This window comes from Bubalus kerabau, chromosome 20 (assembly GCF_029407905.1).
Source record: "Bubalus kerabau isolate K-KA32 ecotype Philippines breed swamp buffalo chromosome 20, PCC_UOA_SB_1v2, whole genome shotgun sequence".
Classification (NCBI taxonomy): domain Eukaryota; kingdom Metazoa; phylum Chordata; class Mammalia; order Artiodactyla; family Bovidae; genus Bubalus; species Bubalus kerabau.
In genome coordinates this window covers 18848386-18862409 of record NC_073643.1, presented here as the reverse complement: position 1 = coordinate 18862409, position 14024 = coordinate 18848386, and the positions used below count along the sequence as shown (strand labels likewise).

The 14024-nt window shown below is 35.5% G+C and overlaps 1 protein-coding gene and 1 non-coding gene across 24 annotated transcripts in view; one reads left to right on the top strand and one right to left on the bottom strand.

Annotated features, from left to right (window-relative positions):
* The window catches only part of SETD5 (SET domain containing 5), an 87246-nt gene that overhangs the window by 55978 nt on the left and 17244 nt on the right, over nt 1-14024 (top strand). For all 23 annotated transcript variants that reach the window (XR_008706182.1, XM_055558050.1, XM_055558047.1 and 20 more), the window contains 2 exons: nt 2891-3020; nt 11155-11399. Coding sequence is in view for 22 of the 23 variants with exons in the window: in XM_055558050.1 (XP_055414025.1) it covers nt 2891-3020; nt 11155-11399 (375 nt within the window). In the remaining variant the exon portion in view is untranslated. The remainder of the gene's footprint in view (nt 1-2890; nt 3021-11154; nt 11400-14024) is intronic.
* LOC129635655 (U6 spliceosomal RNA) lies at nt 6905-7008 on the bottom strand. Its single transcript, XR_008706412.1, has one exon. It is a non-coding gene; the product is annotated as a U6 spliceosomal RNA (small nuclear RNA).

Sequence of the window (14024 nt, the reverse complement as noted above, 5' to 3'; positions counted from 1 at the left end):
TTACTTAAGTTGAGTCTTTGAAAATTGTTTAAATTACAAGTTTAATATTTGCTGTTAATGTATCAAGATTATATTGCAAAACAAGAATATAACTTTTTATGGGACAAAATTAATGAAATTGGGTCCTATGTAGAAATTCGAACTCAGGTTTATCCTAGATGGAGATTTTTTTAGACTGGTTAGAAAATACTCTCATGGTGCAGAACCTAAGATTTCCATAATAAAATTGTAATACATTTCTAAAAATCACTCAGAAAAGAATATAGTTAAACAGATAGATGAGAACAACCGTCTTCCATGGGATTAGTTAAAACAGCATGTATTCCTAGTAGGCTTACTCGATCATATCTGATTAGAGGAGGTATAAAGCCTTCATAAGTTTAAGAGTATAAAGTTGCATGTGTATATTTGCATCCAAATTTTTAGAGTATTTGGCAGAATGTTTTATGATGTGTCTGTAGTTGCTAAGTTAAATCAATTCACAGCTCCTAACTAGCATGTTATAGTGTGTCTTGTTGAATTTTACTTGTTATTTTGAAATGGAAGCATTTATGAGTGGCTAACAAGCCTTTCAGTACTATCTCTCCTTGTTCTCTCTAAATCTCTGAACTCACCTTGTAGGCATAATATGTGTGGGGCATTCGGTCTCCCATTTAGACTGAAAATGAAACACTGTGCTTTGCATTGATATTTTATTGTGTGCACTGGAGTAATATTAATCCATATACTCTGTACATAGCCTGAAATTCATTTGAGCTAGTTCTCACTGAACAGTGTGTGCCCAGTACTGTGCTACAAGCTTTCTTCACATGCACTGTCTCACTTAGCATTCATGATAACCCTGTGAGCTTGGGATCATTGGGTTCAATTTACAGATCCAAAAGCTTCGGCTCAGAAGTGAAAGTAACTTGCCCGAAGTTAAGCATCTAGGAAGACGTGCAGCCAAGTTTCAATCCAGGTCTTTGGACTCTCAAACCCAAATTAATTCTTTCCCTTTCCCCATCATAATGATACTCTTTAAAACATTTCTGTTGCCCATCTCTGAACTTCCTAAAAATCTCTTCAATACAGAGTTCCAGAGAAGGAAGAAATGTTCTTTTGACCTTAATAACTGTAGCTAGAACTTGGGGAGAAGGGTCTAAAGTTAATTTATTATCCATATGAGTGATTCGAACTTGTTAGATACAAATAACTGTTGGTGTTCCTTCATTATGGGCCCTAAAATACTGTGTAGACATACAGTAGGGCCAGGAGGAAAGAGTTGATCAAGTTGCTGTGTTCGACCATAAGCTAACCAGAGCAGCATCTTATTCCTTAGAATGCCCCTGTCCTGGTTTTTATTTCCCGTTTTGTAGTCATCAGATGCAGAGAATTCTTTTATGGGTGCACCTATTTGACACTGGAAATACATGAAATTAACTTACCTTGGAGAAAAGCACAGTGACCCCACATGAGTCTTGTCATCTGCTCTGATAAGAAAAACTTGTAGTAAGGTATCTATATAACAAAGAATTTTCACTCATTTTTGGTCTCCTGAGCCTAATTTTTCCCATCTATACAAGAAATGCTTTGGACAAGGTGACCTCTGAGGTCTCCTCTACGTAGGGAATTATAGTTCTGACAGTTCGTCTTCACGTCAGTATTCTGTATGTGGGAGAGTAAGTTCATTCTTGGTCTTATTTTGGCTTCAGAGACTTGATCAAATCCTAATATGATGTGATTCAGTTGATGTTACCTCTCTTTTTTAGATATTCACTCTCTATCTCTTCATATTTATACTTTTGCTTTTATTTGGCAGACCACAATGCCATTTACATGATGCAAATGTTTTCTTGGCTTCCTCACATTATTTCCTAAGTTCCTATTAGAATTGCTGTCTTTGGTAAAGAGAATATTTACTTACCTGTAATATTGGTTCTCTAAAGGTGTAAGTTACAATCACCTTTACTCTTCCTATTTGGGATATGGTCTGACTCAGAAATTGATGTTTATCAAAATTCGATCTGTCTTGTGTCAGGGCAGGAGAGCCACAGAGTGGTGAGCAACCTACAACTGTGTGAGTGTATCTTAAGAGAACATAATTACAGGTAAGAAATTTTCTCTCTTCCATAGGTTGCATAATCTTACTATCCTTATCTCTGTAGGCTTCCTTTCTGAACAAAGTTTGTTTCCATCATTTTAGGTTCCAGTATTCATTACCAAAAAAATGTGACTGATTAGAGAGCTCTTTCTGACTTTTTTCCCTTCTTGATTTCTGCAGAAGGATTCTGGTAATGATTTGCATTATTCATGCATAATTTAACCAAACTACTTAACAAGGAGGGAAAACTCACAGGATATTGAGAGTAGTCTTTTTGGAAGCATTTTGGCACTTCTAGTAAAGAGCTATTTATTCTCATCCAGAGTTTTCCTGTGAAACTTTTCTATTATTTCTTCAGATATCCCCAGCACAGGACAGACAACTCTTAAGAGATCTATCTTCTTTTTACACACTTATTTATGTGCTAGCTTTATTCTATGTGATCGGAGTCTCTTATATAAACGCTAAGATTTCTTCCTTCTCTTTTCCCATTTATTCCATTCTAAGCAGTATGAAGAGTTAAATAGTAATCATTTTTATTGTTTTTTTTTTTTTTTTAAGTGGGACTTCATTATGTGTAATCCAGGCTTTCTCAGTTATGCTCCATAGAAGGAATTGATGGGGCAATATCCTAAAATGCTGAAACACAAGACAAAAAATATTTTTGACTGTGGACCTGAATGAATGTGTTGTATTAATATCTGTCACCAGTTGATATTTAGTGACCCAGTTGATGCTTTTAAAATAAATAGGTGAGCCAAATAGTTTTAAATGATTGTTGATAATTCCCTGGTTCTTTTCCCATTATAGCGATGGATAAAGCAAGCCTTGGAAGAAGGGATGACCCAAACATCATCTGTACCCCAAGAGACTAGAACTCAGCACCTATACCAAAGTAATGAGAACAGTAATTCTTCTAGTATCTGCAAAGACAATGCAGGTACGTATGGCAAACCTTTCTGAATACATAAGCAATGATTACTTTGGGTCTACATTAAAAATTTCACTGAATACTTTAAAAAGTATGATACAAAAAAAAATAGCATTGTTCTCTAAATAGTTACTTTACATCTGTCTTTACAGAGGAAGAGAGAGATCTCAAGTCAGGGATCAGTATTCCCAGGACGGCAAAGAAGGAACTAGACAGTGTACAGATAACAGCAGAAATGGTTTTTAAAAAGGTTAGATATATTTAAAGTAGTAAGTTTAGGAGCTCTGTATCTGTATTTATAAGAGGGGAAATAAGAAAAGATGTGGGGCACTATTCAGGAAAGAATCAAAATTGTAGGTGATTGAGTGGGGTGGGACTTGTTGAAGGGGCACGGGGTGAGTAAAGTAAATGAGAAATTATTATGAATTGGTTGTTTTCAAAAGAACTTGCACAATTAGTGTAAATTTTTTAAAAGACATGACCTTGAATCCAATTTAAAGTCCTCATATGAATTTTTAAACTGGAGGGTCATGAAAAGTCATCTGGTCCATTGGTTTTGCTGTAACTCTTGCAGGGGTCTTGATTGCAATTGAAAGCACAGGTGCATGAACTTGATACCAACTTATTTGGGGAGAGTCTATTACCAAGTTTCTCTTGGCCAGTAGTATTTTAATTGAAAAGTTCTGTGTGATTTCTGTTTCTTTATCTCTAAATCAATTTTGTGAATATTATGCAATCAAAACAAAATACCAAAATAAATACAGTGCTAAAAGTCATGCAAGTCTGTATCTAACATAGTAATATTTCAAATTTTCATAGAAATCTCTTGTTCATTGCCTAAGTAAATATAAACTTGAATTAAATAAAGAGATTTGTACTAGTAATATCTGATTTATACTAAAACTTGGTGTAAGATTATATTTGGAAAAAATAGGCTGTTAAAAATAGGTTTTTTTCAAGTTATTGATTTAGTTTATTTTTCTATCCCTAGACTGGATTATACCTTATAAGTTATCACATATATAACCTCAATATAATAAAATCCCAGTGTACAACATCTAGAAGATAAATGATACCTTATATTTAAAATACTCTATTCTCTTCACCAGTAATTAGGAAGATTTACTCGAACCAGGTTAATATAACAGATTTTCGTCAATTTTATCCATTTTTTGGCAGCTTTTACAGTACAGTGAGACCATAACAATTGGAATCTGCTGTCTAGAACACATACATATGTATGTGTAGTCTGTGTGTTGTGTATGTTTGTATTTGAGATTGGGAAAGGAAGGCTGTATTAGCAATTCCATGTCTTGACTGGCAAAGATTCATAAGGAAAGTGCCTTCATTATTATGTGCCCTAGTTGGAATGGAGTTAAGACTGTTAGTCACCAACCTTTATTAAAGTTCTCTCGTCTCTAGCATCAAGAAAGATTCAAAGGATACACCTTGCCCTTAAGCAACAACATAAACTGGAAAATATTTAATTGAAACCAAGCAGTACTCAAATGAGCATCTTGGTATATTGCTACTAGTGTAAATCCTGAGGAGTTATTTTTATTTGTTGCTTTGCTTTCTTTGGTTTTGGGGTTTTTTTATTTTGTTTTTCTCATCTCAAAAAGACCAAGGAGATATTAGTCAAGAAAGGGAGACAGATTGATACAGTGGATAGAATCCAACAGACCTGAATTTAAAGATCATCTCTACCCTTTACTAGTGCTGACTTCTCTGTAGCTCAGATGGTAAAGAACTGCCTGCAGTGCAGGAGACCAGGGTTCTATCCCTGAGTCGGGAAGATCCTCTGGAAAAGGGAACGGCGATCCACTCCAGTATTCTTGCCTGGAGAATCCCATGGACAGAGAAGCCTAGTGGGCTACAGTCCGTGGGGTCGTAGAGTTGGACGTGACTGAGCAACTAACACACACACACCCTTTACTAACTCAAGCAGGTTATAAAATATCTCTGAGGCTCATCTGTGAAACGGGTATAGTAATATCTGCCTTGTAGAGCTAATATGAGATTAATGTACATAAAGTGCAGTATCATACCCTCAATAGGAATTAGTATTGTCATTATTATACACAGATTTCTTGTTGAACATTTATGGAAAATTTACAGAAATTAATCATATACTAGGGTACATTAAGTTCCTTAAAGCTAAAGTTGTGTAGAAATAAACAGTATTGACTCTGCAGGCAAGGGCGAGTATAATGTTCATTATTTGTAAATGATGTGGATATATACCTAGGAGTCTAAATAATTGGAAAAAATAAACTGCTGGATATATAAAAATTAATAGCATTTATGTACCAAGAAAATAAATGAAGAAAAATTTGCATTGCTGAGCTCAACAAAATGAAGAAACGGCCTACGAATAATGGTGGAGACATGTAGAACAAAGCAAATCTGAGGAATATTTTTTAAGTCTTGAGGAAATAGAGGGAATTTCCATATTCCTTAATGGAAAGAGGAAATATAATGAGTGGGTTTTTTTTTTTTCTTCATACAGTTTCCATCAAGCTAGTTTGTTTGGGATATGATTAAATGATCCTGGAAGTTTATCATAAAAAATAAAGATGAAAGTAACTAAGAAAAATTGAAAAAGTAATGACGAAGAAGTACCTAGCAGTATAAAACTAGCTTCTAATGTAACGCTGCAAGTTGGTAATTAGATTAGTACAGATTCAATAATGGATATATATATGGAACAGAATAGCCAGAAACAGGCTTTATGTAAGTGAAAGATTCTGTAAATTATAATTTTTACTTACATGGGAGATGGGAAAGAATTAAATCTTTGCCAGAGTAAATTCTGTGTACATTCACTGTTTGGCTTTGTTTTCTTTTTCTTTTCTTTTTTTTTTGGTGTCTAGATGTAGATTTATTTTTATTTTTTTAATTTTATTTTATTTTTAAACTTTACATAATTGTATTAGTTTTGCCAAATATCGAAATGAATCTGCCACAGGTATACATGTGTTCCCCATCCTGAACCCTCCTCCCTCCTCCCTCCCCACACCATCCCTCTGGGTCGTCCCAGTGCACCAGCCCCAAGCATCCAGTATCGTGCATCGAACCTGGACTGGCAACTCGTTTCATACATGATATTATACATGTTTCAATGCCATTCTCCCAAATCTTTCCACCCTCTCCCTCTCCCACAGAGTCCCTAAGACTGTTCTATACATCAGTGTCTCTTTTGCTGTCTCGTATACAGGGTTATTGTTACCATCTTTCTAAATTCCATATATATGCATTAGTATACTGTATTGGTGTTTTTCTTTCTGGCTTACTTCACTCTGTATAATAGGCTCCAGTTTCATCCACCTCATTAGAACTGATTCAAATGTATTCTTTTTAATGGTTGAGTAATACTCCATTGTGTATATGTACCATAGCTTTCTTATCCATTCATCTGCTGATGGGCATCTAGGTTGCTTCCATGTCCTGGCTATTATAAACAGTGCTGCGATGAACATTGGGGTACACGTGTCTCTTTCCCTTCTGGTTTCCTCAGTGTGTATGCCCAGCAGTGGGATTGCTGGATCATAAGGCAGTTCTCTTTCCAGTTTTTTAAGGAATCTCCACACTGTTCTCCATAGTGGTGTACTAGTTTGCATTCCCACCAACAGTGGAAGAGGGTTCCTTTTTCTCCACAGCCTCTCCAGCATTTATTGCTTGTAGACTTTTGGATCGCAGCCATTCTGACTGATGTGAAATGGTACCTCATAGTGGTTTTGATTTGCATTTCTCTGATAATGAGTGATGTTGAGCATCTTTTCATGTGTTTGTTAGCCATCTGTATGTCTTCTTTGGAGAAATGTCTATTTAGTTCTTTGGCCCATTTTTTGATTGGGTCATTTATTTTTCTGGAGTTGAGCTGTAGGAGTTGCAAAAATATGGAACACTTTACGAATTTGCGTGTCATCCTTGCGCATGGGCCATGCTAATCTCTGTATCGTTCCAATTTTAGTACATGTGATGCCAAAGCGAGCACTGTTTTCTTTTTTTAATTAAAGTTTCTATGTCTTTAGCGCTCTGAACTGATAGAGGACAAAGATAATGGGAGAGAGGATTTGCAAAAATGACAGGGAAGTAATATCTCTACTAGAAATTTGAGATTTATCATATGCATTTTTAAAAACTTAGTTGTAATTTTTCTAGCTACTTATTGTACAGAAGTAGGTGTGGACTAAAAGTAGAAGTAAACTGTGGACTTTCACACAGTCTTAGTCATGAAATGATTAATAATTGCCAATAATACAGAATAAAAGTGACCTGGGTTTCAATGAATAAAGAAATGGTAGAATTTGTAGTTTACCTTCTATTGCCTATACTTTTGATGAAATACTTATACAGTAGCATTAAAATTTTTACTGTTGATTTATTTTATCAAATTAACCTCTTAAAAACAGTACAGTACTACTTTTGAATTAGATTTCAGTCATCTGAATCTTGAATCTGTAAAAATATTATTATGACCAAATAAAAATTTTCCGTGGAATGTAAAGGAGGTTCAATACTTGAAATTTTATTCATATAATAATTTATTAGCCAACCAAATGGAGGAGGAGGGAGTAATAGCGTAGTAAATGTGATTTTAATGATAAATAACATACTGAATGACTTTCTTATTTTACATCTATCTGAACACAGTTGCCAAGTATACTTCATGATGAAAAATAGATTAAACCTTTTAAATGGGTTATCAGATTATCCCAGTATTACCATTCTTATTTAACAACATTTAGAATTGTTGTCCAAACTGATTATCAAAAAAAAAAACTAAAAAACAATGAGGTAAAAGTTTTGGTAAAGAGGATGTATAGGTTATCATTGTATACAAATAATATGCTTACCTACTTAGAAAAGCCAAAAGAATTAACCGAAAAACTGGTAGAGGTCAATAGGGTAGCTAGATACAAAAATATGTAACATACTGAAAGATTTTCTTACATGTTAGCAATCACATTTAACTAATATATAAGGAGAAATACATCTAATTCACAGTAGTAATGGAAAATAGAGAACACTGGAGAATAAACCTAATTTAGAAATGTGGCAAAAAAAAAAAAAAAAGAAAGGTGGCAACTCTGTAATGAAGAAGTATAATATAAGGGATTCTCTGGCGGTCCAGTGGTTAGGACTCCACACTCTCATTGTCGAGAGCCTGGGTTCAACCCCATAAGCTGCCAAAATATTAATGATGATGATGAAGAGGAATATGAATGAAGGTATAAGTAGACAAAAAATCATGCCACAGTGCTCAGTGAGAATTCTCCACAGATTACTCATGAATTTAATACAGCCCCAGTCAGCCTTGGGAAGGGGAAGTATCAGCATAGTTGACAAATGATTTCTACAGTTCATTGACATGAAAAGTATGCTGCTGCTGCTAAGTCGCTTCAGTTGTGTTCGACTCGGTGCGATCCAGAGACTGCAGCCCACCAGTCTCCACCATCCTTGGGATTCTCTAGGCAAGAACACTGGAGTGGATTGCCATTTCCTTCTCCAATGCATAAAAGTGAAAAGTGAAAGGGAAGTCGCTCAGTCGTGTCCGACTCTTAGCGACCCCATGAACTACAGCCCACCAGGCTCCCCTGTCCATGGGATTTTCCAGGCAAGAGTACTGGAGTGGGGTGCCATTGCCTTCTCCGGAAAAGTATGCTAGAATAGGCAAAATAATTTGGAGAGCTAGAATAGAATAACTGGAATTGTCCAAACAGTTTTACTAAAAGTGTACAGAATAACGTTCAGAACTAAACTCAGTATCTAATAGGATAAATGTCATATTTCAAATCAGTATAGAAATATGATTATTCTATAATTACAAAATAATTTGGAAGAATATGCTAGCCATTTGCCCTGTGAAAAGGTTAGAACATTCTGAGTTAAATTTGAAAATTAAATATGGAGATAATGGGGAAATAGGTCATTTTTATAGTCTTGGGGTGGGGTGACAAAGACATGTCTGAGGCAGAAAATAAAGGAAATAGTTGATACATTTGACTAAATAAATATAAATATAAACTTTGTATAGCCAAAAAAGACTTAATAAAATTAAAATATAATTGTTAACATTTTTTTAATTGTAATGGAAAGATTTTTATTATGAGTGAAGATAGCAGGTGATTTATTCAATGTGATTTAGACAAAGAATCAGTAAAGCCATGTCAAGAAAGAGATTGAGATGAAAATACCCCAGGACATTAGCAGTGCATTAATTTGTGAATATGATTTCAAGTTAAGTATGAGTTTCAATATGTGGATGTTTGTTTATATATCTTGGGAATTACGTAAGTAAAGGTACAAAACAATAAAAGATAAATTTAACCAGGAGATTTGATAGCTGTGTATGGCAAAAAGAAGAAAAATGCAACTTTAAAAGAAAATTTTATAAATATAGTATTGTTCATAGAAAAAAGTAGGCACATTACCACTGGCCTGTAAACTTCATAAGGACGAGTGCTAGGTCTCTTTCGTTTAATATATTATAATAAATACTCAAAAGATATATTTTAAATGAGTAACCTGTAAGTTGATTTGGAGATGGGAGAGTTCATCTGAACTTCATAACTTTTCTGCAATGAACTTTATAACTTATATAATTGCTTTTAGTAGTTACAGTGTTGGACCTAGCAGTATAGTGGTCTTTTTAAAAGATTTCGCTGTTGAAGACTCTTGAAATATATAAACCTAAATGTAAGTTATGAATCACACGTTTGTTTTGTTTATACCTAGGCACTTTTCAAAAGGAGAAAAGAAAAACATAGTATCTGGAACAGAAGGAAATTACAAATATACTTCTAATCTAGGAAAATTTTTAATTTTTTCGATATCTGAAAGGAAAAATATGTAACTCCAGTATTTTTTGCTTTTATTTCTTCTGTTTCACCCTCTACTGCTCTAGTTTAGTGCTTCATAACTCTCTGTGTAACACTCCATTAACTCCAGATAGTTTCCCAGTGTTCATTCTCATGCTGACCATTGCTACCAGGGGAATTGTTCTGAAGCATAGCCCTGCTGCTGTCCCAAAACTTTTCCTCAACGGCTTGGGAGGAAACCTAATCATTTAACCTAATGATTAAGAATGTAGATGGGAACCAGACTGCCTACTCCCTCTTTAAAATAGGAATGATAATACTAGTACTAGATTTATAGAGTTATTCAGATTAAACCTGCTAATTCACATGAAGCACATAGAATAACGCCTGGTATGTAATAAGCCCTTAAAAGCATAATTTTATTTCTCCTTATGCATAGCAGTATGACCACCTCCGTTGAGGTTCTTAAATTTATATTAAACATGTTTTATGTATGTTTTCTTTTTCTTATGCTTTCATAAACCCTTTTAAAATAGAATATATTTTTAAAAGTGTATGATAACCATTTTCCCCCACATACCTAGTTCAGTGGTTTCCATGTAAGAGGTACTAGACAAATAAATAGATTAAACAAATAAAAATAGATTTTTCCTTTGAGAAAGTGAGATAGGTGTATTGCCCTTAGTAGTCACTAAAATGTAAAGCATGTTAACTTTCTTTCAAAGTGGAACTAAGAAGTCCACCAGAGGAAGTAGGATATTCCAATCAGAAAAAGTACCAGCCTAGTTTTTGAAAATGAGGTTTATATAGAAATGATTTCACACTTTGAAGCACTCTAAAACTAAGTACTCAGTAAGGATCAGGTAATCATGTGTAACTCCCTCCTGCTGAAGCAGAAATATTATGTAAAGAGCTTCTAAAGAATGGAAAAATAGATAAAAGCTTGAAACTGAGTTGGTGAACCAACAATTGAACAGAGAGTAATTTTAACAGAGACATAGATTTTCGGGTTTTTTTAGAATGTGAAAAATATAAATTTATGTTTTCCACTACAAGAGATTAAATTAGCTCCAGGGATTAGTTATTTAAAGTGTCAGATTCATCTGATGAGTTTTTGGGAGGTTAGAGAGTTTTGAGAATCACTTTTAAGTGTGGCAGTTAAAGAACCTTTGGGCTTTTGGTTTGATTGCAGGAGATAACAGTGGGATGAGGCAAAAGTGGAGTTGCGAGCCATTGTGGGCTAGAGATTAATGGCTTCACTACAAGTATCCCTTTAGGCTGTAATTTCAAACCTCTCATCCAAGCTTTGTACTTCACAGACTTGTTGAGCCCATTAAAGAAATGGAAGTCTCGCTATCTGATGGAGCAGAATGTCACCAAGTTACTGCGGCCTCTTTCTCCAGTCACACCACCCCCTCCCAATCCAGGCTCAAAGAGCCCCCAGCTGACCACACCTGGCCCATCTCACCCAGAAGAGGAGTGTCGAAATGGATACAGCCTCATGTTCTCACCAGTCACATCTCTTACTACTGCTAGTCGCTGCAATACTCCTCTGCAATTTGAGGTGATTTGGTTTTGGTTGTTGGGAGTTCTGAATATGAAAATCATCATTTGCACCTCCTCATTTCAAATATAATACCATTCCAAATGTTTCTTTACCATGTTCTTTGCCCACCTTAGCAACAGAATGGGAAACCTCAGGGTCATTGTGACCTATTACCTGGTAGCCTCTCATCTTGGCAGTCTCTGTACTTCCCCAAATAGGAAGAGCACTCCCACAGGTGATACTCATCCATCTTTTGCATGCAGTTCATCAACCTCCATACCTTTAGGTGGTAGTCTTGTTAGACCTTCATCTTTATCTTTACTGTGTGCCTTGGTTAAAATTGGCCTCTAGCTTCCTAGTAACCATTAAAATGACACCAGCCTGAGAGTGCAGATTATAGTGATTGGTTGTGCCTCCATTTCTTGGCCTTTAAATCAGTGAAGTGTCTTTGTTATTTTGCATTCTCTTTGTGGCCTCAGTAAACAGATTTAGAAAGCATTGAGGTATGGTTTATGGCAAGTTAGGATTTTCACTTCCAGGTTACTTTCCCTTCTTGTAATAATGTGTTAGAAATGAGAAGTAGAAAGAGGCTAGCAACATGCATTTATAGAAACCAGATTTATTGCTCACTCTCTGGTCACCTGTTTCAAAAAGTTAATTCTGAATTGCGTTAGTGTTCAAGTTTGAGTGATAGTAGGTTTATTGAATAGAATCCATGTGAGTGCATTTAAAAAAAAAAATCTATTGCATGTTGCTTTGACTTCTAATTAAACAGACACTGTTCCTTCTCAGAAAAATTTGTTTTGATGACTAGACACAGCTTGCACTTCTCCAGATGTCTTGTTTGATAAAGGTGAATGTTCTAATCAGTGTCATCCTAACTATTCAGTTTTTAAAAGAGGACGGGAATTAAAAAGACCTGAACCTTTAAATAGCTAACTCAGAAAAGTAACTAGCAACCTTGAAAATAAGAGGAAGCTATATTCTATGCCTAAACTACTTTTGGAGCAAACCTTTTTCTGAGAGGGGGGATAAAAAACCTTCCTGGTCATATTTGATTTCTAGGGAAGTTATCTTTTACCAAATTCCCTGTGACATTCTTTTAAGCCAGATAGCAAAACATCTGATATGGGCCCTTACTAAGTTTACTTGGATCTAATTGCAGTTGATTTTTCATTTAGCAGCTGAAGTTTGATGGTAAAATTTCATGAGAGGACATTCTCCCTGTCGGGCAGTAGATTATAGGAATAGAATTTCATACTTTATTATATTATAATTAAAGGTAAAATTAGAAGGGGAGTTGCCTTCTAGAACAGACAGGTTTAGCACTCAGTGCATACCCTACCCCTTGTAGCGTTTTGGATAACTGTGAAACACTATGCAAATGTAAGGTGTTTTTTGTTTTTTGTTTTTTGTTTTTTAAATCAGAGATCATTTTAGTGATGCATAGTCTAAGCATAATGTTAGAACACCAGGAAAGAAAGAAAATATTATAGTATAGTAAATAACTCATCCCTTCAAAAAGTTGAGTGCATGTTTTCACTATTTTAGTCTCATGATTTAACTAAGAAAATTTGGCCTGTTTCATCAATTCAAAAAAAACCAGATTTCATCATCCTGGCCATCTTTATCACCATTTTAATTGCCATACACTTTCCTATATTCTAGTATGGGGAAGTAGGGAGCCTTATTTTCACCTAAGACTGTGACACACAAATAGCAGAGAGATGGCACAAGTAAAGATCAGTTTGTTGGGGAAATAATATTTTTAAAAGGAAAAATAATCTTCCAGAAGAAAAGTGAGAAATGCTAAGAGGATGAGTTGAAAAGACATGTAATAAAAAAACAAGATCATGAGAGGGAAGCATCAAAAAAAGAGTAAAGCAGCATTGGGAGGGCAAGCTTAATGAACCCCTTCTTTCCACCGAAATAACCTTTCCCTTCCTCCCTTGAGAGCCATACCCCACTATCCATCCCACACATACAGCACCCTACCAAATGAAATTATTAACAGCCAGTAGCCCTGCTGAAGCAGCCTCATTTCCTCTGCCACAGAATTGTTCAGCCACCCAGGCCACAGCTATCTAGAGGCTACAACATTAGAAATCCTCCTCTTTCCTTGTCACAGCTACCACCATCCTGCTTTCCCTGCTTTTTCCCTCCATATCTTCCTATCCAAACTCACTGCCCAGTTACTATTTCACTCAGGAGTGCTGCTTCAGGAAAAAGCCCTAAGGATAAGCCCTTGTTCAGGACCAGAGGCTTCAAGGGTACACATCCGCCTTTTTTTTTTTAATCCTTTTCTCTCTGTTCCTCAAAGTACAGTGGATTATCTTATGAACCATCTAGCCTGTGAGCTGGAGAATCCATCAGTCATAACTCCTGCAACTGTCATTCAAGAAGAACTGACCATCTCCCTAGCCCTGGCAGCCCCCTGCATGCTAAGCAATTCCCCTGGGTAAATATGGCAGGCCTGAGTCACACAAGAGAATGAGAAAATGTGACGTTCAGAAGAGGGAGTGGGGTAAAGAGGAAAGGTGCCCTGAAGCATGAGGGATGAGTGATAGGATGCCTATCAATAACAAATACTACAGGTTACTAAAATCTCATCTAACATAAAAAGACATAATGTAACAGTATAAA